At 40.5% G+C, this 26822-nt stretch overlaps 1 protein-coding gene across 1 annotated transcript in view; it reads right to left on the reverse strand.

The window, feature by feature from the left end:
- The window catches only part of Scaper (S-phase cyclin A associated protein in the ER), a 343723-nt gene that overhangs the window by 31500 nt on the left and 285401 nt on the right, over window positions 1-26822 (reverse strand). The window contains exons 26-29 of the mRNA XM_041638504.1: window positions 21606-21838; window positions 17620-17775; window positions 6062-6299; window positions 175-324 (exon numbers count right to left, since the gene is read on the reverse strand). Coding sequence (XP_041494438.1) covers window positions 175-324; window positions 6062-6299; window positions 17620-17775; window positions 21606-21838 — 777 coding nt within the window. The remainder of the gene's footprint in view (window positions 1-174; window positions 325-6061; window positions 6300-17619; window positions 17776-21605; window positions 21839-26822) is intronic.

Genomic DNA, 26822 nt, shown 5'->3' on the forward strand with positions numbered 1-26822 from the left:
GGTACAGATCAAATATCTTCAGAGAGATAATGCCATCAGCATAGCCTGGGAGCCTGGTTAAGGCCCTTTACACAGGACAGATGGGTTCCAGCAGGCCAGCCTGCCTTTTATCACTCCAATACCTCACACCCTCATTGCTGGGAGTAATCAAAGGTAACTTCCAGAGCTTCTTACCTGGTTATCTGGGTGGTTGACAGTGAAGTAGCCCACACAGACGATGACCTCATGAAGGAGGCTTTCACAGGAGACTTGGTTGCAGTGGCCCAGCAAGGAGCTAGCCATGTGACGGAATGCAAGGGACAAGCCCTCTGCCCCTACAATAGACTGACAGACAAGGAACAGTTAGAACTCCCAGCCCAGGAAGAGCCAGGGCTGCACATCATATAGCAAGACAAGGCTCTGCACACTCTCTGCTATGCAGCTAGAGGAGCATGACATCTCGTTCTCGTCTTGTTTTAAACATTTATAGCATGTATTTAACAACAGAGCTCCTGTTCCTCGAAAAGTGGAGAAAGGGACTAAGGGTACAAGTTATAGACGTTCTGAACTTTCAAACAGCCTAGGTGTCAAATGTAAGGAAGTTTGCTTGAACCTGGAACTTTATCTTTTTATTTTATTTTTAAAGTTTTTATATTATTTTTTAATTGGAATTTTTCATACAATAAAATGTTTTTCCCTTTCCAAACTTTTCCAGAATCTTCAGACCCACCTCTACACTTTGTTTTTTTTAAACAAAACCAAAAACAAATGAGAAACACATACAACACCCCCCAAAGGAATCCAAAATATACAAGTAAAAGACCAATAAGACAAAATGCCCAAATGAAGCAATATGAGACAAAAATATCATGAACCTGATATATTTCTACAGTACGATGGGTGCTCAGGTGTTCTTAATCTAGTAAATGGTCAAAATAAATGTAATGTTTAACCTGAAGGACAGAAAATAGGATCAAGACACTGTCCACCTAAAACAGTTACTTAGTTCATGCTTAATAACTTAAATTTTCTCATTTGTCAAGAATTCTTATTGTAGAAAATATGCAGACGTGTATAAACACTAAAATTTATCTGTGAATGTACCATGTAAGCTAATTTCTAGCACTTTTTCAGAAGGGAAGAAGTATATTCTTGTACATAGTGAAAACATTTAGTGTTCTTGTAGGCTCTAGGGATTGTACCCAGGGCCTTGCACATGTTAAGAAGACACTGACCACTGGGCTATATTCCCCACCTTTGTATATAGAGATAAATACCTATTTGTAGTTTTTTACTTATGTTCAAATAGAAAATAAGTCTAAATAAGAATTGTTATTCAAATAAATAGTGCTCTAAAACAAAGGCTACCAAAAGAATGTGAAAAACCAAAACAAAACAAAAAAATCTTTCCCCCAAACTTAGGAGCTCTTCAGCTATGAGGCTTCTGGGATCTTTTCTCCAGACAGCCTATGGGCTGTCAGTGGTGGGTGACTCGGGAGGAGAGTCTGAGTCTGCCTGTGCAGCCTGAAGCTTCTATTTAATAAACATGTCAAGCAGACAGAGCGACAGGAGGGCAAAGGGGAGAGGCGAAGCCTGCAGAGCGCACTGCAGCCCACACTGGAGCGGAGCACTGCTGCTGGCCTCTGGGAAAGCCACTGGTTTAAAACTCATCTCTTTATCTGAGGGCTTGTTGGGTTTGATGGCTGTGGGTTGGAAATTTCAGCAAACCCACAGTCTAAATGGGGTGACACACAGCCCTTCAGGTGCACCGCTGAGACACAATGACTGCAGGCTGCAAGAGTGCCTTCTGTCACAGTCACACTGCCCCAAGACAACCCCCACCCCAAATAGTTTTCAAGTCCCAAAGACATTTTAGGAGGGCTTTGCTCCTTTAAATCAAGTCCTGACACTTTCTCAGTTCAGCCCTTATTTAATTAGTCGCGTCCAGCATGCTGTGACCTAGTGCCCTCTGTTTAACCTTCCCTGATAAGAGCAGGTCAAAGGGCATGTATGTTTGAATATAAAAATCAAACCAATTTTTCAAGGAAACTATATTTCCTTTCTAGCCAGAATTAATTGCCAAGTCAGTACATTGATTTGTTTCTTGAGACCACCTTCAATTGTTAAAACTGTCACTGCAAATACAATGTACAGTATCACTGCCCTCTAGGCCATCTGTGCCAGTATGATTTCAAAGTGGACTCCTGCTCTTTGCTGAGGGAGGAAGTATTTTAACAGCCTTATTGGTATATGATGAAAATGTTCTAATGGACAGCCCTTTTGTTGTTATGACACACAATAAGCACACAGATGCATGGCTCTGAAGCAATGTAGAGAAGCATGAACGCTATATTCGGTACTTTCTGATCCAACGTCTCCCAGGAGGCTGAGTAAACGCTTTATCTTTATAAGCCACACAGTAAGAAGCTCGGGAACAGCATCCACAGAAATGCCCAGCAAGTAGACTGCCCAGGGAAGGCCCAGACTCAGAGACCAGAGGGTGTCAGTTCACGTGTCTGGGCCTAGCACTTGCTGGCTAGCACAATAGCATTGTGCAATATTGTTTAATCTTCTGTTTTTGTAAGGTGGATGTTTCTAATTTGCTTTAGACGAGGGTACTGAATCTTAAATACTCAGATGGCTTGTCCAAGGCCATACAATCTATGGTGGTGGGATTGCTTAGTAGGGTCAGTCTGACTCTGGACTCAGGAGCTTGATGAGCATTGAGAGTCATTGGCACGCTAAATTCCTGTGATAGCTGGAGGTGTGATGTGACCATCAGTGGTGTCTGTGAAGACAGATGAGTCATCTAGGTTGCTAAACACTGGTGCGGTTCATAAATGCCCTCAAATATTTCACCATTCTCTTACTAAAGGTGAGACCTATGTCTCTCTTTCAGTCTAGGAGGTTTATGAGTGATCCAACCAGTAGTACACACTACACACACACACACACACACACACACACACATTTTTATATAGAGAAACGTTGTTGTTATTGTTGTTTTTTTTTTTTTTAAGACAAGGTCTCATGTAGTCTGGGCTGGCCTTTTGCTCACTATGTTGCTAAGGTCTTGAATTCATGTCTTCTTCCTCCTCTTCTTATCCTCCCTCCCTCCCTCCCTCCCTCCCTCCCTCCCTCCCTCCCTCCCTCTCCCCATTCTATAAGCACAGAACATTGTTATTATCTTTAAAATATATATTATTTATGTGTATGCATGAGTGCTTGCAATGTATATATGTATACCACACACATGCTTGGTGCCTGCAAAAGCCAGAAGAGATCATGTGATCACCTGAAACTGACCTTGCAGATGTTTTTCAGCTTCAAGTGGGTACTAATGGCTGAGCCAGAGTCCTCTGCAGGAGCAGCCAGGGATCTGAACTGCTGCTGCACATCTTTCAGTCCCCTTAACACTGTTTTTGAGAGAGGGCCTAGTAATGCAGTAAAGCTGTCCTCAAAGTGTAGGAGTCCTCTTGCCCCAGTTTCTAAGGACTAAGCATAGTGTGCTTGATATACAGCTATATGACCTCTCAAAATAGGTCATGAAAAGTCATGCTGTCTGGTTCTCTTGGAACACTTGCTTTCCAGAAACTTCCTCTTAGGACATTCCCCTCAGGATTCTGCTATCATAATCTTTTGAGAAGTCTCTATCATATAGATAAACTGTGTATAGGACTATCAGCTGGCTAGTACTCGAGCCTTTGAGGTATCCCGAACACCAACATGAGCAAAGGATTCTCTAGAGAATTTCAGTTCCTAGCTCCATGAGATGTGCTTACCCTTCCTTTCATCCTCCTTTTTCTTTTTTTCTTTTTCCCTTCCTGAGACAGGGTTTCTCTGTGTAGCTTTGAATCCTGTCTTGGAACTCACTCTGTAGACCAGGTTGGCCTCAAACTCACAGAGATCTACCTGCCTCTGCCTCATGAGTGCTGGGATTAAAGGCCTGTGCCACCGCTGTCTGGCTCCCTTCCTCCCTTTTCCTCCTTTAGCATAGTGACTCTCTTGGTTGAAGCCTTGTTATCATGGAGTAGAATCAAGTTACCTTCATGAGCTACAGAATTCTCTATATAATTATATACTCACAGAGTCTGAGAGCATAATAAAACTGATCACATTGCTATTGTTTACTCCATTAAGTTCAAGTGCCTTTTTCTAAATTCATAAAAACAACTGGATTAGGTGTACACTTTTTCATAATCTATGGTAACAAGGAAATCATTTTATTTGGATCTAACTGATGGGACTACTACTGGATTCTATATTCTCAAGTCCTCTGATTCAGAAGTACCAATCCCTGACATTGTCTGGAGCAGACTCTCTCACGTGGGTGTGCTGTAAACTACTACATCCCTGAAGACTGAAGTTAACAGCAAAGGCTGCTTCAGCTGCTTTGGAAGTAGCACACATTGATCCTAGAGGAGGGTCTTCTGTGCTTGTGATGGATAAAGTACTATAAAGTACAGGCTCCAAATATACAACTCACTAACTTTTCTTAACAGAATCCTAGAGGACATGAATGAACTGAAGACATGCCAGCAGTTACAAAGCAGAAGTGTTTCTCCAGCTTAGGGCAGCAGAGCACACTGTCTTCAGTATGCATCTCTCAGCCCTTTCCCCTCTCAACAAGTAATTCATCTAGATTATGGGTTCATCACCTGCCAAGTTTGTTCCTTTTTTAATGAAATCACTTGGCAGTTAATAAACGGACAGGGAAAGTCTATTCCTTGGGGCTTACTCTGTTACACAGGTTCAGTGTTTTTGAAAATTAAATTTCCTACTTGAAAAAAGTCTGTTTTTAAGCTGACAGCATGGTATTATAGCAAAAGCCATTTTTCTTTCTTTAGCTATAAAAATTTATAGCACTTTGTACAGTTATGTATAAATGACCTTTACTTTGGACACAAATCAGTTAAATCATCAAGAGAGTTATATCAATCAAAATAATCAATTTTGGTTTTATTCTATAAAAAGCCATTAGTTTCCTTAACATTTAAAAGTTGACAGGATGATAATACCTTTATCTAAAGAATTCAGGATGGAAGTTTTGTAAGTTACGGCAGCATGGCATAGGCTACATTTAAAGAGTGGAGAGTCATGGTAACTAATCTTATTTCAGCTAAATAGAATTTAGGTAAATTATTTATCAGTTTCTCTGTCTGTAAAATGGGTACAATAACATTTTCCATAGTATCTATGAGGATAAATGAGAAAGCACATGTGGAACATTTAGCATGGTACCCAAATCAGTAGCTTAATGAAGGGTACATATGCTTTATAATTCTATTCTGGGATCTCAGAACCCAGAGAAGAACCTCCCATTATATATACATTAAAAGATTAACTCTTTGGAGACTGGAAAGATGGCTCAGCAGTTGGGAACACTAGTTGTTTTTCTAGAGAACCCAGGTTCAATTCCTAGCACCCACATGATGGCTAGGAACTGTCTATAACTCTAGTTCCAGAGGGGATCTGATACCCTCTTCTGGCTTCTGCTGGTACTAGGCATACATGTGGTACATAGACACACACACAAGGAAAACATATAAATGAAAATAAGTAATCCTTAAAAATGGTTTCTAAAAAAATTAACTTTGGGGGGTTGGGGATATGGCTCAGTGGGTAGAATATTTGTTGTGCAGTATGAGAGTCTAAGCTCAGACTTCCAGCACCCATGTAAAAATCCTGGCATGCCAACGAGTGTCTATACTCTAGTACTAGGTACAGGGAGACAGGCGGATCCTGGGGGTTTGCTGGCCAGCAAGTCTATCATAAATGGTGAGCTCCAAGTTTAGTGAGAGACCCTGTCTCTAAAAAAGGTAGAGCCAGGCACAATGGCACACATCTTTAATCTCTCTGAAGGCAGGTAGATTCTGTAAATTTGAGGCCAACTGTTCTATATAGGAGTCCCAGCCAGGACTACATAGTGAGACCCTTTCTAAAATGAATAAATAAATAAATAAGATAGCCAGTGAGAAAGGAGGATACCCAGCTCCCAACTCTAGCCTCCACATGCACATGCAAGGACACACACATAGCAACTTTTTTGTTGGTTAACACAACCTGAATCAAGGTTTAGTACCTGAAAAGCAGGCAAATCAAGAACTGCGAAACTGTTGAAGAAACGCAAACTCTGAATGGCTACTTGGATGGTGTTCTGGGTGTAGCTCTCCTTGGGACTGGTAGAGCTCGGGTCTGAGATGGTGCCGTGGAAGAGGATACAGTAGAGCATGTGTAGAACTCCAGCCAAGTCTGTGGCCCGAAGAGCAGCTGTCAGCCCTGTGGGGTCCGGGTGATTATTGTCAAATATGCTGCAGGACCTGACAAAGAAACACACAACTCTGAGAAAAATCTAGTTAAAGGATGTTAGCATTTTTATAGGTTAAATGAAACACAATAAGCAGACCATTAAAAAGCAAACCATCTGAGTTGTGTAATGAGGTAACAAGAAACCTCTAGAAACAAATGTAGCCTTCCCCACTTAGTGTATGTGGCTTCCCTTTCTTTTCCCTGGGGGAGCAGCCTGCTCCGCTGTGGTAACTGAGCACCATGCAGTTGGTGCTGAGGCTGCTACTGCCCTTCCTATACTTGGCAGCCTAGGATACCCCTACTATCTCTAGTGCCTACATCTGGGCAAACTGTAAAGAGTCTGTGAGAGCTTTATGGACTCAGAGATCCACAGTTTCCTTTTCTGGACCTACAAAGGGAATCTTCTCAGGGGAAGCAGTTACCAGGGAAACATAGGTCCTCAAAAACCTGCAGTAAGTCCATATACCAAAGCGAGATGCTTCAACTGCTTTGTAGGTCCTGTTCCAGAATAAACAATATATTAGCAGGATAGGTTGTGTAGGCCATAGTTTCCCAAACCCTAAGATTAGGTCTATATAGATCATTGCAGACTCAGCTTAGTCATTGTATATAGCTTACTGATGAGACAGAAAAGGCAATTTAGTGGTAAATGAATTCTTAAAATCAACAGTGAGACAGCAAGGTTTGGCTAAATCTATCTCATTCCTGAAATAAGGCATACAAAGCATGCAGTCAAAGCATATACAGCTGCCAACTATTCATTCATCTCCCTGTCCCCAGCTTCCAGCTACTAACAACAGACTGCCCTCTGAGGAAACAGCCCTCCTTACCTCATTGCTAGAGTACGTGATGGAGCCCTCCCTTGTTTACTCTGGCACAAGGGTGCCTAGCTCGAAGCTTAAACTCTACATTTTATTTCCCTAGCTGTTCAGCACATGCCACACTCAGAGCCAGAAGGCTGCAGAGGGACACTTTTGTCACTAAACTTGGAAAGAACTCCCCCTTTTTCTTTTACTGGGTCCAAGAAGATGCAAGTTTTAAGGTGTGATAGGCAGGGGCTTTAACTATAGCAGGGACAAACCCTAATGTTCCTTGGTGCTGTTCCAAGTAGGTCAGTTACCGCTTTATCATGGGACTTGGCTTTTTCTCTGGGAAGTTTTAAGATGCTGCTCAGTGTCCTTCCTAATACTCTATCATCTGTGCAGACCTCAGCAGAAGTGCCCACACTACTCTGTGACCATGCAATGACACCCTTCTCAAGCTCAGAACACGGAGAGGTTTTTCCCTATCACTTGTCAACCCTTCAAGCAGGAATGCAGGAGGGAGAGAGGCACTAAGATCTATGCTTATTCCATCATCTTGCTTGTAACATTCAGAAGAAATCACTAACGAACTCAGAGGGCTGGCTGGTGAGTTTCTAGTATCGTGTCTAAAGGGATCGTTTTATTCATTTTAATTTGGTAGTTGCATCGAAGCAGAGTTTTATTGATAACCTTAGTCAGCATTTATGTCTCAGATATATTCTGTTTCTGATATTGCTCAGAACACAACCACAGAACATGACAAATCCTTGTGTTCTTCTCATGGAATACTATTACCTTATGCACACAGCAGGATCCTCTCAGTGGCTGGGGTTGGTACTATTCTCATGCATGGTGTGCACTATGTAACAACTACAACCTAAAGCAGATCATATGAGCTTCTTAAGTAGCAGAGGCAGGGGCATGACGCAGGCCTTATTACCTGTGTTCTGCCCAAGGACCAAAACATTCACACAGAACAGGAAGTGATCTCTTATTTTTCTTTGCCTTTTCTTTAGTGAGAATTTGCAATTCACTGAATATTGTTAAATATAATACACATTTGTGACATAAGGGGGTCTTTTTATAGTATGTTACTATATAAAGATTAAAGTTTTTAAAAGGACTTTGATTATAGGTACATTTGGAACACTTTTTACAAACTTTCTAGTTGAGTATCAGTTGGTGCTAGCTTCCTGCCATTGAAGTCAAAAGAACTAGGAGTCTGACCCTAACTACAGACACGAGAAAAGATTAATTTGTTTGCAGTTATTATATAGGGTCTGAAAAGAGACTCGCGTTGGGATTAGTTAACTGCCTGTTCAAACAGGCTAAATCAGAAAGCAGTTCTCCCTAAAACTATTTTTTTGTTTTTGTTTTTGTTGTCGTTTGTTTTGAGACAGGGTTTCTCTGTGTAGCCCTGGCTGTCCTGGAACTCACTCTGTAGACCAGGCTGTCCGGGAACTCAGAGATCTTCCTGCCTCTTCTTGCCGAGTGCCACTAATTCTTAGTTGGTTTAAGAACCTGAGGAGTGTGACACTATTGCTGGTAATCAGAGTTGACGATTCTGAATCTGAATGCTGACTTCCCCTTACTGACCTGCTGCTTTCAGTAGATTATTAGCATATTCTAACACAAATATTCAGGGAAAAAGTTTTATTGCCAAGAACACTGTCATAACCTTTCTTAGCAATTACTAAAAGTCATGAATTCTCTATTTTTTCTTCCAAAGAATAAATGCAAAAAATACAGTTTCATTGATAAGAACATTGTCATAACCTTTCTTAACAATTACTGAATGATATGAATTCTCTATTTTTTTCTTCCAAAGAATAAATGCAAAAAGTCAACCAACCAACCAGCCAAACAAACAAACAAACAAACAAAAAAAATCAAAACTCAAACAGAAAGCTTAAAGAGAAGGTCACCAGCAGTTTCTCCTGCAGCTTCATGGGGAAAAGAACTGACCTTACAGCTAATAAAACAAAACAGTCTTTGGAAATATTCTCCTAAGGAAATGAAAGTGTTGGCTGATGAAAATCAACCAAGCTTTCAGGGAGTGAGATGTGGAAATGGTTCAAAATGCATATAATATTGCTTTGAGGAAAAGTATATTTCTCTTAAAGTGATCTCATGAAATATAAAAAGGCTGTGAGGGCCTTTTATTTACTTTAATTTTTTAAATTCATCAGTCAATGTATTTATTTGTGTGTGTATGTGTGCATGTGCACTCCAGCACACATGTAGAGGTCAGAGGGCAGCTTGTGGGAGTCTGTTTTCTTCTTCTACCATGTGAGTCCCAGGGATCAGGCTCAGGTCCTCAGGCTTGGGCAAGCTCTTTCCCTGCTGAGCCATCTCTCTGGGTCAATGTTTACTTCTGATTTAGCCTGAAATACAGATCATTAGCCGTCAGTAGATGCCTGGCTCCTGTTGAGTCTTAACTCTTAGTTATAATCTCTTTAATCCCACATGTTTATAGTAAAAGGCTTTATGCATATCATGAATGCATTATAGAATTTTTCTTAAAAAATGTGTTATTAGGAGAAAAAAGGACACAAAGTTGTGGGAGGCCAGGAAAGTGGGGATGAATGGGGAGGAGTTGAGAGTTGGAGTAGGGATAAATATGATAAAATACATTGTATGTAAATTTCAAAAATTAATAAAAATATTTTAAAAATGCATGAAGGATATTAAAAATTAGACATGAAGTTTTGCATAGCAAACTTTAAAATTTTAAGTCTCCTCAATTGTTTTTAACCATATTTTAAGGTATTTTTATTTGGATTCCAGTACTAGAAATTTTAGTGAAATATTTATTTGAATTCACTAAAACTAGATTTGAATAAGTATAACTGGGCTATCATTACTGCCATATAGCATATAGTACCTGAAATCTAGCTCTTTTTTTTTTTCAAGACAGGATTTCTCTGTTTAACAGCCCTGGTTGTCCTGTAACTCACTTTGTAGACAAGGCTGGCCTCGAAATCACAGAGATCCACCTGCCTCTGCCTCCCGAGTGCTGGGATTAATGGCGTGCGCCACCATGCCAGTCCCAACACTGCTTTACAGGAGTGCAGAATTAGGCAAAAAAGCATCAGTTTGCATAGGCGTGAATCATAAGCCATCCATTACATAACTGGCCTCAACTAGCCTAAACCAGCAGTAGAGAGGTGCAGTTCCAGACTCTGTAGCTCCTTCCCTCCCATTTGTTCCTAGTTTGTCTGTGTTCATCTTCCTGACTTATAGTATCCATGCTTCCCTTCTGTAGGGCTGAGGACCATCTAGATTACTCTCATAGCATCTGGGATTTTGCTTCATTCATCTGTTACTTCTAGAATCTCTGAGGCATCTTGTGGAACTTCAGTTTCAGTACTGAAACAGTGCACAGTGTTGGTGTGGAGTGAATTAAGGCTGTGCCTGCCCTGGTGATGGATGAGAACTTCACTGAACAAGAAGTGAATTATTTCTCAGGAGAATTCCAGCTTTTGGCTCTTAGATACCAGGATATTCCAAGACAGGCAATACTCATCTAGTGACATCATCATTTACCAGGCTTTGTGTGAGCACAAAATGAATGATGCTCTCTTGGGTACTCTGCTCAAAAGCCAAAGTGCCTGTGCTCCAATACAATGAACCAAATGGCAAAGAAGACCTGGCCCTTAAACTGGAGGAGGCCTCAGTCCAGTAATGGTGGGTCTGTCAACTACCTCTTGCTGGTAGAACAAACTGTCACAACCTATTGGCAGCAAACAACATAAATGTAGCATTTTAGAGTCCTGGAGGTTGTACTAAAGACATTGCCACAGTTTGTGTTCCCTCAAGGGTGCAGGGCAGAAGGGTGCTTCCTGACCTTTCACAAATTGCAGATCACACTCAGACCTCTCTAAGGCCCACAGTGCACCATCTTCACATATTTTTAACACACACACTACATTGTGTTTAGTGTCAGATGCCAGCTTTAAGCTTGCTGGTGTAGCGTCCTTGCTGGGGGTTTTGAGCTTCTTTAGATGGTATCTCTGGCTAAGCCCAGGAAGTGGAGGAGACCCAGTACAATCTTGGGAAAACAAGGTGACTGGAAGGGAAAGGAGAAGCTTCCAGGGAGAGAAGGCAGCTCAGGGTGACTGGCTGGTACTAGCCCCAGATCTTGGAAGTGCACCTCAGGGATGTGGTACAACAATGACTCTCATCTGAGACACTTGGACCTCCATAGTTTCAATTTTTGTTCTGAAAACAGAAAAGGGTCCTAGTTTTGGCTAGTCTGACCCTTCTGATTTTCAACTGGGCCACAGAGGATCTGCCATAGCCTCTTCTGCCTTGCTTAGTAAAGGATGAGTAACTGGGGAAGAAAACTGTCCTAATGGGACTATGATCACTACAGACATTGCTCACAGAGCTTTCTGTCTCCCATTCTTGCTTTTTTAATCCATACTTCATAGAGTATGAAATTTTTTTCTTTACAAGTCATTCTGTTTAAACACCTCCAATTGGTTTCCATCAAGCTTAGAATAGAACTCAAGTTTCCTGTTTTTTCTTTTTCTTTTTCTGGTTTTTCTAGGTCAGGTTCCTCTATGTATCCCTGGTTATTCTAGAACTTGCTCTATAGACTAGGCTGGCCCCAAACTCATAGAGATCCACCTGCCTTTGCCTCCCAAGTGCTGGGACTAAAGGTGTGTGCCACCATGCCTGGCAAAACTCAGATTTCTTTGTGAGTCTTCCCTCATTTCCTGGACTGGACTTCCTCTCCTATCACTTTCTTCCTCATCTAATTCAGCACCCACCAGTTTTGTTTCTGGAACACAGAAAACCAGGCAGAACCTTACCATTCTTTTCAAGTAGAATATTCTTCCCTTGGATTTTTCCCATGGCTGGCTCCTTCGAAGATACAATTTCATTACCGCAGAGAAGCCTTCTCTGACAGACATGTGAGTAAGAACTCAGATGGCCTCTAGTTTTCAAGTCTCCCAAGGGCCTAGGCACTGTGCAATAAAGATCACTCATCCTTCTCTGTACCTTGACAGAACCCCTCACCTACAAACTCTGTGAGACTTTGGGGTAATCTGCTACACTACCACAGTAGCCAACTGGAATAGGGAGAAGAAAATCAAGGAAATGTGAGGTCACAGACATTCAGGGAGAAAGGCAGGACCAGCTCATTCTGTATGTTAGCAAGGAATGAGCAGGATTACCATAGGCAGCAGCCTGGTGTGAGGGGACGCTCTGTAAGCTGCAGAAATCCAACAGTGGTAGAACTGGCCCTGCAGTAAGTACTAAGCCCCATGCATTAGATATACCCACATAGAAAACGGAAGATCATTAAAAAGATTCAAACCTTATTGCAAGATTGGGTGATTTTAAGGTTCTTTTCAATCAATAGAATATGGTTATAGATTACCTGGGGTATGCAGAGAAATGGTCAATCATGATAAGTCTGGAGCTGGATCCTCAAAGGCTAGTAACTACACACACACACACACACACACACACACACACACACACACTTCTTTTCCCATTTGTCTTTTGTTTTAGATACTATTAATGGCCACATGTACTTTCTTCTCTCCAATACATCATTCATATGGTACTTGTTAATGCTTCAAAATTTGGTTTTTAACAGGCCATGTTTCTGCTCAAAGGCTGTTAATGACACTATTGTCCCCACAACATACTAGAAAATAATTTATATTTTTACACTTTAGCCTTGCCATCATCTGGGAAGCATTACAATCACCATCAAACATGTCAAAGTTCAGCTAACTGTATTTTTTACTCATGTTTTTCTGCTTTTATGTCATTGGTTATGTTATTTTTTTTGTCTATCTTTACCTCAACTCTATATGGTTATTATTACCTTATTACCAACTCTTATTATTACCATTTTTTTGGGTACTGGACTAATTTTTAGGTACTCCAGAAAATATCTAGCCCTTATAAACTCAGAGTGACCTTTCCATCTTCTGAAATCTACTGACAATGGTGATGAGAGTGGCCAACATTTGTTAAGCATTTACATGTGCCAGACAGCCTGCTAAGTACTTGTACGTACTACATTCTAACTTCTTTCTCACTATCTTTTATCTTGGATATTTGTATATGTTTCTTCTTTTTCCTCTTAACTTACTAGGTCTTTGAGGACAGAATAAGAGTCCTGAGTCATTTCTGCTTTTTCCCAAGTCTAGCACAGAACCTGGCATGGAACAAGTGCTACATAAATATTTGTTCAATGAATGAATGGATAGGTAGGGAGGCAGAATTAAAAGTTTACCTTTGTTTGAACAAATGGTTTAGAAGCATCCTTAAACACTTGAGAAGTATTCATTTATATCCACATAATTAATGGGCTAAATTATAAATCATTCTGATCTTTTTATGACATAGGCTTTCAGACTTTGGCTACAACATATTTTGTTAGTGCAGTTTGGATATGAAAATGGAAAACATATATACATGTTTAACAACAAAATTCCTTTTTATAAAATGATTTTTAAATTCAGATGTCTTCCTTAGCCAATCATTATCAGCCTTGTCTTACTTCTTTTTCCTCAGAAGTGAAAGTTTTGCAAGGGTTATAACATTAATATATATGATTGTTTGTTATTATCGATCTGCTGCTTCTTGGTCCTCTGTTGCCTCTACTGCATAACTGTAGGTACAGTTATGAAGATAGTAAGTCACTGCAGAGTAAGTACGATCTAGGACTGACTGCCATTTACAAACACTCTTAGTTCTGCTGAGGAGTCCACACCTTAAAGGAGGCTGAGCCCAGCTGGTTATGGATTTGGGTGCCACCCTGAGACCTAAAACTATCCTTTTCTTTTTACTTCCTGTAAGACCAAGAATGGAAAACTGATAACCATAAAGGCCAGAAATAAGCATTTCTGAAAATCCTATTACAAATGGCTCAGTTTTGTTTGAATAAGAATTGTAGTTTGTGAACAATTTTAATTTAAAATTCTGTAGTAATTCTAAACTAAGCCAATTCTTTTATCACATTTTCACTTTTACTTAAGTAAATACACATTCATTGTTCAAAACCAAGCCTGGTATAGAAACTGTGGATTCACTCTTTCCTCCCCCACACTGAAGCACAGATTAACAGCACCAATTCTGACACCCTAACTGTCTTTCAGAACAGCTAGGTAAAAATTAGAAGATTAAGGGCACAATAGGAGAGGACTCCAAAAGTGGACCTGCTCAATCTCCCTTACAAAGGCCAGGCTGCTGGCAGACTGCAGCGTGTTTACTCAAAGCCTGTGCTATCAATTAGTCTGCTTAATTATCTCAGACTCTGCCAGTCCGAGAGGCGATTCTTAAAGGCCTCGAGGCTCTTCTTTGTCTTTTACTCTGGCTACTCACAAAAGAGCTTTAAGGACAAGCTTTCCTTGACATTCTGGATCTAGCTAGTCTCTTGCAGCCAAAACAGGTATTATGTATATTATACAATAAAGCAAAATCACAGGTCCTACTTCTTGAGACAGGGCTGTAAGGTAGCATAGAAATTCTAATGTATGTAACAAAATGCTTGGATGGGCTGCTGTAGTTCGTCTTTAGAAATAAACCATCTATGAAGACAGGAGAGCATCACAGACGACCTATAAACATTAAATGTGAACACACCTGAGTGGCAGACTACTCCCTGCTCTAGCTGTGGTTCTCAGGAAACGGAGACTGAAGAAGGACAAGACTAGTTAGGGATTATTTTTTCCGACTTTGAGAATAGTAGCTTATGTAAACTCTACTAGAATTTCCTAGGCAAATCATATCACAGAACCACCTGGACTTATTTTTACTTCCAGAATAATCTACTTTTGCAATAAGTCCTGTTAATAGAAATTTGCTAAGCAAGTAAAATTGGAAAAAGAAATTATATTGGGGGAATTAAGAATGTTTACTCTTAGAAAGAGCAAATCACTCATCAAACTACTTACCCTTCCCTCATTTGGAGACTGTAACATTTACTGCTCAACAACTGCAGGTCAGAAGCCTGGGGGTTCGGCTAGATTCTTTATCTCATCTCCCATATCATGAAGCCCTTTGCTATCTTATTTATTCTACCTCCTCTTAATATATTTGCTCCTCTCTATTTTCACTGGGTCTAGAGGCACTTAATATTATTCATGTGAACCATGATAAAGTCTCTTTGCTAATCCTTTGGCTGCATCCATCTCTACATTTTTTAGGAGTGTTCCTTCTGAAATAGAAATTTGATCCTGTCCAAACAAGCCAGTGGCAGTAGGCCCCTATTTTCCTTTGAGCCTCATAAGAGCTAACATTTAAGGAGCTCAATCAATGGCCCCTTACTCTCCATAGTCACAAGGACATCAAATCGAACACAAAACACTACATAGTTTTAAATATCCATGTATTTTGGCTTGGGCTGCCCCCAAAGCAGATTTTTAAACAAGGATATGGGTATAAATACATTCTTGTGTGTGGGTGAGAAGGTAGGGCAGGTGAAAAAGCTGAACAAGAAATTATGGATGAATATGCTATTGCCGGGAACCTTGTGAGACCATAGTGAAAATATCTCAGAATCGTTCCACTGAGGGACAGGAAAGCCAGAGTATCACTCACTAGCTTTTTGTTGGAGGTCACTCCTGTGTGTGTTAGTTCCCCTGATCTTCGGCAGAGAACATCCTTAGGTGGAGAAATAGGACTGTCAGGCAGGTTAAAGGCAGCAGTTCTGTCTGCTTTACCATATACTGCAATGCATTTTCCTTCTACTTGTCGGGCGCACTTGAAGAGTCAGCCTACTGACAGGGTGAGATGGGCTACGTCTTTTAATCTTAGCACTGGGGAGGCAGAAGTAGACCAATCTCTCTGAATTTGAGGCCAGCCTGAGCTATATAAGGAGTTCCAGGCCAGAGGGGCAACAAAGTAAGACCACAAATTATACACTAACTGCATATACTTACCTTGGTGATGGTCATTTAAATTCAAAATGAGCACAGGCAACATAGACAAAATGCTGGCAAGTTTGCAATACTGTGCATTGCCGATAAGAGTCAGGACCTGAAGGGGTTTGTTGTCTGAAAGAACAGTAGGTAAGAACTAAGTGGGCAGAGTGGTGCCTGAAACTGGTGTCAATGCGCAGACAGAGCTGTTCCTGCCCCAGACTCTTCCCAGTGTTGTAGCAACTATTTCCTGATTCTATTCTCAGAAAGGCAGGCTTTGTCTATATTCATGGATAGAAAGTAACTATGAGAGACACTCAACACAGGCTATCTTTGCTTTCCTGAAGTCTCAGACAGTTTTAATCTTCCTATGAATGTCACAGAGGTGAGGGACTGGGTCAGAGTAAGGAAGATTAGGTGGGTTTAGGGATCTTATTTGCAATGGACTAAACCAATGTTCATTTTAGAAGAAATGCTTTTCTCACAAAACACAGTGCACACTTGCATTCCGTGTACCATGGGTGCAGGTGGGGCAGGTTTCTTTAAGAGGCTAGATTTTATAAACTTCAAATAACTTGTTTTCTTTATGAAAAGCCTTTAAAATGTACAGTGAAAGAAAATCTGAAATACAATTAAGCACTGTTTAGAGTTTAATTTTAAGTAAACTACTTACTGAATGTCTTTGCTATGCTTCAGGGATGTATCATATTCCTATCGAAACACCAAGTCACTATTGTGGATGACTCACACTCAGGAGATTCCTTGCCCTTTCTGGAGAACTGTGACTGTTTAATTAATTAATTTTGTGTGTGTGTGTGTGTGTGTGTGTGGTGTGTGTGGTGTGTGGTGTGTGTGTGTGTGTGGTGTGTGTGTGTGTGGTGTGTGTGTGGTGTGTGTGTGTGGTGTGTGTGTGTGGTGTGTGTGTGGTGTGTGTGTGTGTGTCCTGAGCACATGCATGCAACAATGCGCATGTGGAAGTCAGAAAACAAGTTTGGGAGTCAGTTTTCTCTTTCGACCCTGATTGGGGGATTAAAGTCAGGCCATCAGGCTTGTGTGGGTTTTAACTCCTGAACCACCCTGTTGGCCTGGGAATGATCATTTCTGAGGATACCTTACAGGGCAGTGCTCAAGTCCACAGTAGTTTCTGGCACGTTGCTTTGGTCGCAGCCATGAGTTACAAGTGCCTCCAGAGAGCTACTGTGGTTGGACGGCTCTTTTGCTTCGGTACTTTGTTGGAAGGAAAAGTAGAGAAAATAAAGTTTAGGAGATTAACTAAAAGGAGGTGAAGGCAGCAAGATTTCTTGCTGGTGAACTGTGCTGTTCTGGGCTAATGGCCTGATTTGGCTTGGTATATGATTTGTCGCAGACTAACTGACTGCCAGAGAAGCACTCGACACCTCTGGATCTCAGCAGAAGAGGAAGTGGATGACTCACGTCTTAGACAGTCAAGTTCATGACACCAGTGAGAAAGCAGACTCTGGCAGGAATATGTATCCCACCCTATGAAAAATGCAACCCATGTCTCAATGTAGAAAACCAATGACAAGGGAAAGAGAGGGGATGAGCTGAGTGAGTAACGCACAGTAGTGAAATTCAAAGATAGGCAAAGCTTAAGAGATGCTCCAACATGCAAGTCTTACCTTCCAGTCACAGCAAAGCATAGGGTACACATCCCACGTAAGAATCCTGTGGCATGCTGCAGAAATGTGGCCATCTTGGGATTCTCATCCACTGGGCCTTGCACTGAGAGGAAGCAGCCATGCAGTCTGTCAATCAGACCCATGTTCACCACATAGCTAGTGAGAGAGAACAGTATGTCTCAATCTGCACAGGTGACAATGTCTTCATTTTCCATGATAAATCTTACCACATCCAGGTTTGTATCCCTCAACATGCAGACAGAACATAGTTTTGAATAAAGCAGCTTGTGAACCAATAGTCTAGGATTTGGCATGAAATAATCGGCTATTCTTTAATCACTTCCCTGTTCTGAAGAATCTGTCTTTTTCCCCACTTCAAACAGGGTTTCTCTGTGTAGCCTTGGCTGTCCTGGAACTTGTTCTCTAGACCAGGCTGGCCTTGAACTCATAGAGATCCACTTGTCTCGGCCTCCAGAGTGCTGGGATTAAAGGCATGTGCCACCACCACCTGGCTACAGTCCTATCAAGTAGTACTTTTTTAAGGATTAGGGAACCAAATTCGCCACAACATAGGGGTTTAGAAGACAAAATGATGCTTTCAGATACACTTTGAAAAATCAATTTATTCTTTGATAATTACACATATATACACACACACAGCATTCTGGTCTCACTGACCACCTCACAATTTCTTATCTTCTTCTTTCAATACCCCCCCCCCCCCGCCCCGTCATGTGTTTTTGTTTTGTGGTCTGCTGTGGGACAATGGTCTGTACCCTGTCAGTCACTTATATTTTAAATAAATGCTGATTGGCCAGGCAGGAAGTAGAAGCCGGGCAATAAGAATTCTGGGAAGAAGGAAGTGCATTCTGCAGTCGTGACCCAGCCTCAGAGGAAGAAAGATGTGACTGCCTCACCAAAAAAGGTACCAAGTCACGTGGCTAACTCAGACAAGAATTATGGGCTAATATAAGTTATAAGAATTAGTTAATAAGAAGCCTGAGTTACTGGGCCAATCAGTTTACCTCAAATATAGACCTCTGTGTGATTTCTTTGGGGCTATATGACTGCAGGAATCGGCCGGACAGAAAACTCAGTCAACAGTGATCCAAGGAGTCTCCTCTTTACTTGTAGGTTTCCTGTGTTTGGAACACTACTGAGTAAACTGTTGCCTTTGGCGTTTCCCTCTATTTTCCTCTAGTACTTTCAGAGTTCCGGGCACTAGTTAAGGTCTCTGGTCCAATTTAAGTTGGATATAATAGTCCTGCAGTTTTACATTATTGTTTTGGGAGGTCCTGGAGCTCCAGCATAGATAAATTTGTAGGTGTCTAATTTCCTATATTAAATCCTTTCAATTTCAATTTGTTACAGTGGTTTCTGTTTTATACAATCAAATTCTGATTGACAGAATGCTGATGAGCAACCCTCCACCTCACAAATGGAAAGTACAATATAAATGAAGATAACAATTACTTACCATTTGATACCTATGGCAATTACAAAAGCGAGGATATGGGAAATGAGAACTCTAAGGTTTTGATGATAGAAATAGAAAATTATACAGTTACTATAGAAAACAGTGTGGCATTATCTGGTAAAGATGAATATTCATTTATCTTATCACCCATAAATTCCTCCTGTAAGCACATGGCCTTCAAACTCATACAAATACATAACATGTCTGTGAAGTTTAAGGCTCCATTTGTTTAGTGAATAGTCAAAGGAGGAATTATTTTCCTACGGAAATGGGTAAATAAATATTACGGACTTATTCATAGAGCAGAGCAGGTAAAATTATCAACATTAGAACATACTGAATTTAATTGCATCAAATAATTGTCAAAATACTATTGGTGTGGGAGGTCCTTCTGTACATGTGTTGCTTTTATTGGTTAATGAATAAAGAAGCTTCCTTGGCTTCTGATAGGGCAGAGTAGAGCTAGGTGGGGAAAACTAAACTGAATGCTAAGAGAAAGGTGGCAGAGCCAGTGAGAAGCCATGGAGCCACTGGAGAAAGATGCACGGAACCTTGGCAATAAGCCATAGCTTCATGGCGATACACAGATTAATAGAAATGGGTTAATTTAAGATATAAGAGTTAGCCAGAAATATGCTTAAGCTATTGGATAAACAGTATCGCAATTAATACAGATTTCTGTGTGATTATTTTGGGTCTGGGAAGCCAGGAATGAACGAGCAGCCTCCCCCAACATACTATGAGTATTTACATAAAACTTTAAAGTAGAAAATATAGTTTATTATATTTAACATGCTCATACAGACACACAGAACAAGCAAGAAAATGATGTATGTTAGCTCCAACACAATGATGTAGATTTCAGAAGAGAGCAAATGGAGTAAAAGGGATGAAAGTAAGGATGTAGTTCTAGCTGTGGCATTTGTTCTCTTCATAATAAGAAAAAAACCCCAAAGTCTAAGATTTAGAGAGAAAAATAGTTACCAATTGTTAGAATACAGTATCTACAATATTGTTTTTGTGCACATTAATGTATTTAAAAAAATAATAGAACATTTAAACACTGAAAAAGATACATTCATGCCTGTTCTGTGCCAGGTGAGGAGAAAGAGACCTATGTCAGGGTTTACTCTCGAGTACTGAGCTTGTCAATCATCTTTTAAAAGCCATACCAGTTATCTGCTTTGATAAAAGAACACTGTTACTTTCCCCTCACGATCCCTTTTTCCTTTAAGAAGGATTTGCAACTGAAGTTATACATGTGAAAAAGCGTTCTTCCTAGAAGGGGCTGTAATTGCACTGAAGCATTAGGCTGGGCCTTCTGCCTCATCACAGTCAAGGTGTGTGACTCAACTGTCTGGCTGATAGGAATGCAGGGCTGCTGCATCACAGCGTAGCCTAATGGAGAATGCTGGGACACAATGACATTCAGCAGCAGGGACAGCTAAGTCCTACAGTGACCAAAAGGACATGAGGAAATTGAATGGGATCAAGCAACTGAGAGAAAGGGCAGGGAGGGTAAAAGTCAAGTGTTCTAAGATTAACGGCTGTGGACCCAAAGCGCCTGGTGCTCTCCGGCAATAAACAGACTCGGGAAAGTGGGCAGGCAGATGGAAGGGTAAGTGAAGAAAGTAATCAAGAGTAAGGGACATGCTGAATGAAACAACTCTTAAAAAGCAGGACAAGAAGTCGGGGAATTAAGAGCTGTGAAAGAAACAAATGCGGAGGAGGGCATTTTCTTTCTCTATTAACCTACATAAGTTTCACAGAACAACAAATTGCAGGGATTTGGCATCCAAAGACCAGTGCAGACCACAGAAGGCCTGCGGACTGGTGGAGCAGTAACTGATTAACACCAGATGGAACCCCGCTGGGAAATTAAACATTCTACCTGATTCAAGATTCACAAGGGGAAAAAAATTCAGATGCTAAAGTAAGAGTAAATTTCCCTGGAGCAAAGGAGCCCTTTGCAGGAAGCAGGGCAGGCACTGAACAGGTGTCAGAAACGGCCACATCTGTGTGGAGTAAAGTGTGCTGCTGAGGAATCTAACTAGATGTGAGCTCCAGTCTCCACTCTCCTCCCTACTCTCTAACTCATTACATAACCGTGGTCTAAGCACTTAACCTCCTTGAACAATTTCCTCATCTAGCCTAAATTAGAAGTTGTATTCTTCGAGGGCTACAAAGACTCCAGCATCTTCCTGTAAGAAGAGCTCCATAAACGGTACCTCTTGTTCTATTAAGTCTGAATGCATGTGGGACTGAGGGGGTGCTCAGATGCTTCTGAGCAGAATGCTGCCATTGAGAGCTGTGGGATCTGGCACATTTGAGAGTGGCAGCTGAGCTCTATTTGCTTTGCCTTCTTTCTGTACATGATAGTACAGACTCTACCAAGAATTTATGGACAGAGCTGCAAGAACTACAACTGCATCGAAATTCCTAAGTTCAAATTATTATAGTATTTTTAAGCAAAACAATTTTTTTAAAAAAAGAAATGTAGCAATTTTACCTGATAAGGTCTTGAACTCGACTGTTAAAAGCATCACCTTGTGAGGGTTTGTTCTTCATTTCCTGTGCTGGTATTTTTGGTGTAGTTGGCCGGCTGTTTCCATCTGGTCGGTTGGCAATCAGACAGCTAAAAACCACAGCACCAGCTCTGAGAAGTCCAGTTGTCAATCCTTCAAAAACTTGTTTATTTGTATTTCTTCCCAAAACAGCATTATTTTCATCTGGAACGTGAACCTGGAAATGAAAAAACAGTGAGTGTGCTTCAGTGAGGACATGAAAACAAGACAGACATGATCTGGAACATTTCTAGAATCATAAACAATTTCTGAAAATTTACTTGAGGCAATGAGACATTCAAGTGTGTGGGCTCTGAGGTGACCAGTTCAAATCCCAGTTTTGCCTTTATTGGTCAGGTGACATTGGGGACATTTCTTTTTCTAAATTCAAACTTTTCATCTATAAAACCAGGATAATGACACGTCTACATTATAGGTTTCTGAGAGGCTACATTAGCTAATGAACATAAAATGCTTCGGCATGGAGCTAGTACTAAATTAACTACATTAAAATTTTATATGAACTAAAGTTTATACATTTATACACTGTTTCACATGAGAATGGATCTTAAAAATGCCTAATTTAAATATTTCTATTAGGATAAAATTTACATTTCTTATTATAAAATGGAAAAAAAGTTCTTTTTCTAACACACAGGGTCACACTGTGTGGATCCTCAAACCCTTTCTTCTCCTTTCTTTGGAGACAGGGTCTCTCACTGGATGTAAGCTTCCAAGGTTTTGCCTGTCTCTGATGCCATCTTGCCACTAGTAAGATTACAGGCATATGCGCTGCACCTGCCTTTTTATGTGATGTTGGCCTCTCAGAAACCTATAATGTAGACATGTCATTATCCTGGTTTTATAGATGAAAAGTTAAAATTTAGAAAAACTCAAGCTCTCGTTCTCGGGAGGCCAGCGCTTGCTCCTCCATGATGATTTTCATTTAACCAATTTTATTTTAATTCTGCGAAACTGCATGTTTTAAAGAAGAAATCCTTTTTTTTTTTTTTTTTTTTTGATTTTCGAGACAGGGTTTCTCCGTAGCTTTTTTGGTAACCTGTCCTGGAACTAGCTCTTGTAGACCAGGCTGACCTCGAACTCACAGATCGCCTACCTCTGCCTCCCGAGTGCTGGGATTAATTCATTTTTAAAAAGATTTTTCCTTCATATCTTACAAGACCTCTGCTTCTTCTGAGTTCTCTTTATGTATTTTATATTGGAGACTTTCCTTAAACATAGTAATCTTGAGTGTTTTTTCTTTTGTTTTGCTTTTTAAACATACTAAAGATTCATGTCCAGGTAAATCATTTAGCATATACAGACTGGATCCAGGCTTTGTGGGAGCCTAGTCTGTTTGGATGCTCACCTTCCTAGACCTGGATGGAGGAGGGAGGACCTTGGACTTCCCACAGGGCAGGGAACCCTGACTGCTCTTTGGACTGGAGAGGGAGGGGAAGAGGAAGTGGGGGGAGAAGGAGGGAAATGGGAGGAGGTGGAAATTTTTAATAAAAAGGAAAAAAACTGTGTTACAAGATTTGTCTGACAAGCTTCAATATGACTGATTAGGGAGAGACCCAGTTTCCTCCCCAGTGGAAGACATCAACTATTAATATTTTTAAGTCTATTTTCTTGGGTTATTCAGTTTCACTATACATAATTTTGTATTCTCCAAACCTCAAGTGTGTAACATGGTGCCCAAAAGGCAGAGGTTTCAAGTCCAAGTGTCACTGATCAGGGAGAAGGTTTTTAATGAGTCATTCATATTTCTGTATGGCTGGTTAAGTTTCCAGGTCCTGAATAATTGGTTCAATTTTTTTGTATGAGGGCTGGAGAGGGACAAATACTTGGATATACTCAAAGCAGGTGAGACCTCAGGCATACAGGACATCTAAAACCACCTCTTTAAAATATTTTTATAGGCTGAGTGGTGGTGGCGCACGCCTTTAATCCCAGCACTTGGGAGGCAGAGGCAGGTGTATCTCTGTGAGTTTGAGGGAAGCCTGGTCTACAAGAGCTAGTTCCAGGACAGGCTCTAAAGCTACTGAGAGACCTTGTCTTGAAAAAAAAAACACCAAAATTTTTATATAAAAGTTATGTGCATTGAGTATATTCTGGTGCCCAAAGAAGCCAGAAGATAGTGTGGAATCCTCTGGGACTGTAGTTACAGGTGGTTGTGAGCTCCCATGTGAGTTCTGGGAACTAAATCTGGATCCTCTTCAAGAGTAGTAAGCACTCTTAGCCACTGAAGTCATCTCTCTAGCTCCTAAACTGGCCTTTATTCAGACTAACTTCCGGCACTGGAGTTACACACAGTTGGAAGCCATCCAGAGTGAGTGCCCGGAGTCAAATCTGGATCTTCTACAAGAGCAGTGCAGATATCCTTAACCACTGAACCATCTCTACAGCCCCAGCCCTACTCTTTCCAGGTCACCACACGACCTTTTATATTTATATCTTTTTATATCGCCCTCCTATTCTCTCCATTTCTTCTCTTTCTTCCACTGTAGCTCACAATAGACTCAAATTCTCAATCCTCCTGCCTCAGCCTTCTGAGAGCTGGAATTACAGGCATGGGCACTGGGCCTGCCTTCTATTCTTATTTTCTGAGATTGTTTGCAACACTCATTTTCAAGCCTTTTAGGGTTTGGTGGCACATATTTTCTTCTGGCATTCTTCCTGCTAGTTTAAATTTTAACTTTTAGCTACATCTCAATTATCTGCTCTCCAGATTAAATGAAGTATTTACCTCATTTTCTTTCCCATTCTTGTCCTTTAGCAGATTATTGTATTTACTTATTATAAAATTATTGGGTCTTTAGACAGAATGTAATTTGTATGTTTGATCACAACATTTTAAAGTTAACTCACTAGAGATAAAACTTTCTGGTTCTTTCAAATACTATAGAAAAATATGAGTGACCCATTTTTGGTTAATGTTAGACACTTTCAGTTTTTACCAATTTTCATATTTTTCAACAAGATTATACTGTTTTCATCATAATGTTTAAAATAAGCACTATTCATGAATGAAGGTGTTTTTTAAAGAAACCCTTTGATTACCTAGAAGTGTTTTATCTAGACAATTCTATCTTTTAAGAATACAGTCATAAATCTAGAGGAAAAAAGAATTTTGAGATATAAAATTAATGGTCTTTATATGATTAGTTGTTTATCTCACCCATAAGAACCTACTTAACCACATAACCAAGGGAACAGAGCAAGTGTTCTGCTCACCCTTGAGTTTTTATTTGTTTCTTTTTCCCTTATGAGGGTTGTATCTACAAAGGCAGTAACAATAACAAGAAAGTAACAACACAGAAGAAGGATAAAAAGTAATGCCTACTGGGGTTTTCAATTTAGGCAATATCCTTGGTTCACCCATTTCATATAAGTTTTACAGATTAAGGAATCAAATTTCAGAGATTTCAAGCAACAGACCCAGATTTCACAGTTATTTCATAGAAGAATGGGGCCTTGACCCTGGTCTGTTCCTTCTAAAGTCCACGGTGAGCTTTCCTGATCAAGCACTCACTCCTCCTCCATATTGGGCATCTCCGATGTGGTATGCCCTTCTAAATGTTTGTTTTCATTTAAAGGGGGTTGATTATATGTGGTTACTGGTTACGGTCAATCTCTTTTAAAAAGGGGGGGGATATAATATAGAAATGAATACTTTGGTTTACTGATTTAAATTTAAGGTCAATTTTGTTATATACTCTTGTTTAAGGTGTTATATTTATCTACAGCTCATTTAAAAATGTAACGTATAATTAAGAAATACAGATTAATAGATAGTCATCTATAATAGTCAAACTTTTAGTCATGTTAGGTAGGCTGTTTGGTTATACATAATATATTTCAGTTAGATAGATAACCTTCAAAGACTTCAAAGACTTATAAAATACAGCATCTAAAATGTTTTAAGAACTCAGATACTTAGACTTTTCTCAACAGTGAGACATGTCTGCTTCTGGCAGCACCAATTACTTCAGAGAGGTTGATGGGCATTGAAGAAACTCATTATGGAATTTTCCTCCAATGTGACAAACATAGTCATTTGGGTAACAAATTGCTCTTGCTTGGGCTGCTTGTCATGTTGTATAAACTGTACAAGAACTTGCTAAAAGAAAGTAAGAGAGTCCTTCAGCATTCCTGCTTCATGAAAGAGTCTACTAGACATTCTGCAGGACACAGAAGAAAGTGACTGACAAACAGTTAATATAGGCAAAACAGTCTTTCTTTCATTTCACCATAGATCCTTCATCTGGCGATGGATGGAGATAGAGACAGAGACCCACACTGGAGCACTGGACTGAGCTCCCAATGTCCCAATGAGGAGCAGAAGGAGGGAGAAGATGAGCAAGGAAGTCAAGACCACGAGGGGTACACCCACCCACTGAGACAGTGGGGCTGATCTCTTGGGAGCTCACCAAGGCCAGATGGACTGTGACTGAAAAAGCATGGGATAAAACCGGACTCCCTGAACATGGCGGACAATGAGGGCTGATGCGAAGCCAAGGACAATGGCACGGGGTTTTGATCCTACTTCATGTTCTGGCTTTGTGGGAGCCTAGCCAGTTTGGATGTTCTCCTTCCTAGACCTGGATGGAGGGAGGGGGGGACCTTGGACTTTCTACAGGGCAGGGAACCCTGACTGCTCTTCAGACTGGAGAGGGAGGGGGAAAGGAGTGGGGGAGGGGGAGAGGGGCAGGAGGAGGGGGAGGGAAATGGGAGGCTGGGAGGAGGCGGAAATTTTTTTTTCTAAAAAAAAAAAATTCCACCTTGTCGGTCAGAGTTTGGAGATTGACAAGCATAGTTACATATCTAACTCAGGAGGTGATTTCTTGGTTCTTTTGGAATTAAGATAATTCCATGCCACCTGATGAATGGTCAGGATATGTAAATGTACTTCTGCTCCTTTTATTGTTACTATGAGGTCGCTGAGGGAAAGGCAGTCTTCAGCACACATACATGACTTGAAGCACTTTAGCTACCTAGATGACAATGCTCAAGATTTGATGTCTCTATCATTGACTGTGTGAGTTATCCTTTTGTGCCATGTTAATAAAACCTTTCTTTACCTTCTCCCCCAGTTTACATTTGGTATAAAAACTGTGGAAAAATAAACGCAGGTGAATTTCAGGAAAAAAAAAACAGTC

Source organism: Microtus oregoni, unplaced genomic scaffold, assembly GCF_018167655.1.
Source record: "Microtus oregoni isolate MIOR12 unplaced genomic scaffold, Mior012 000055F_ref0000237, whole genome shotgun sequence".
In the NCBI taxonomy this organism is placed as follows: domain Eukaryota; kingdom Metazoa; phylum Chordata; class Mammalia; order Rodentia; family Cricetidae; genus Microtus; species Microtus oregoni.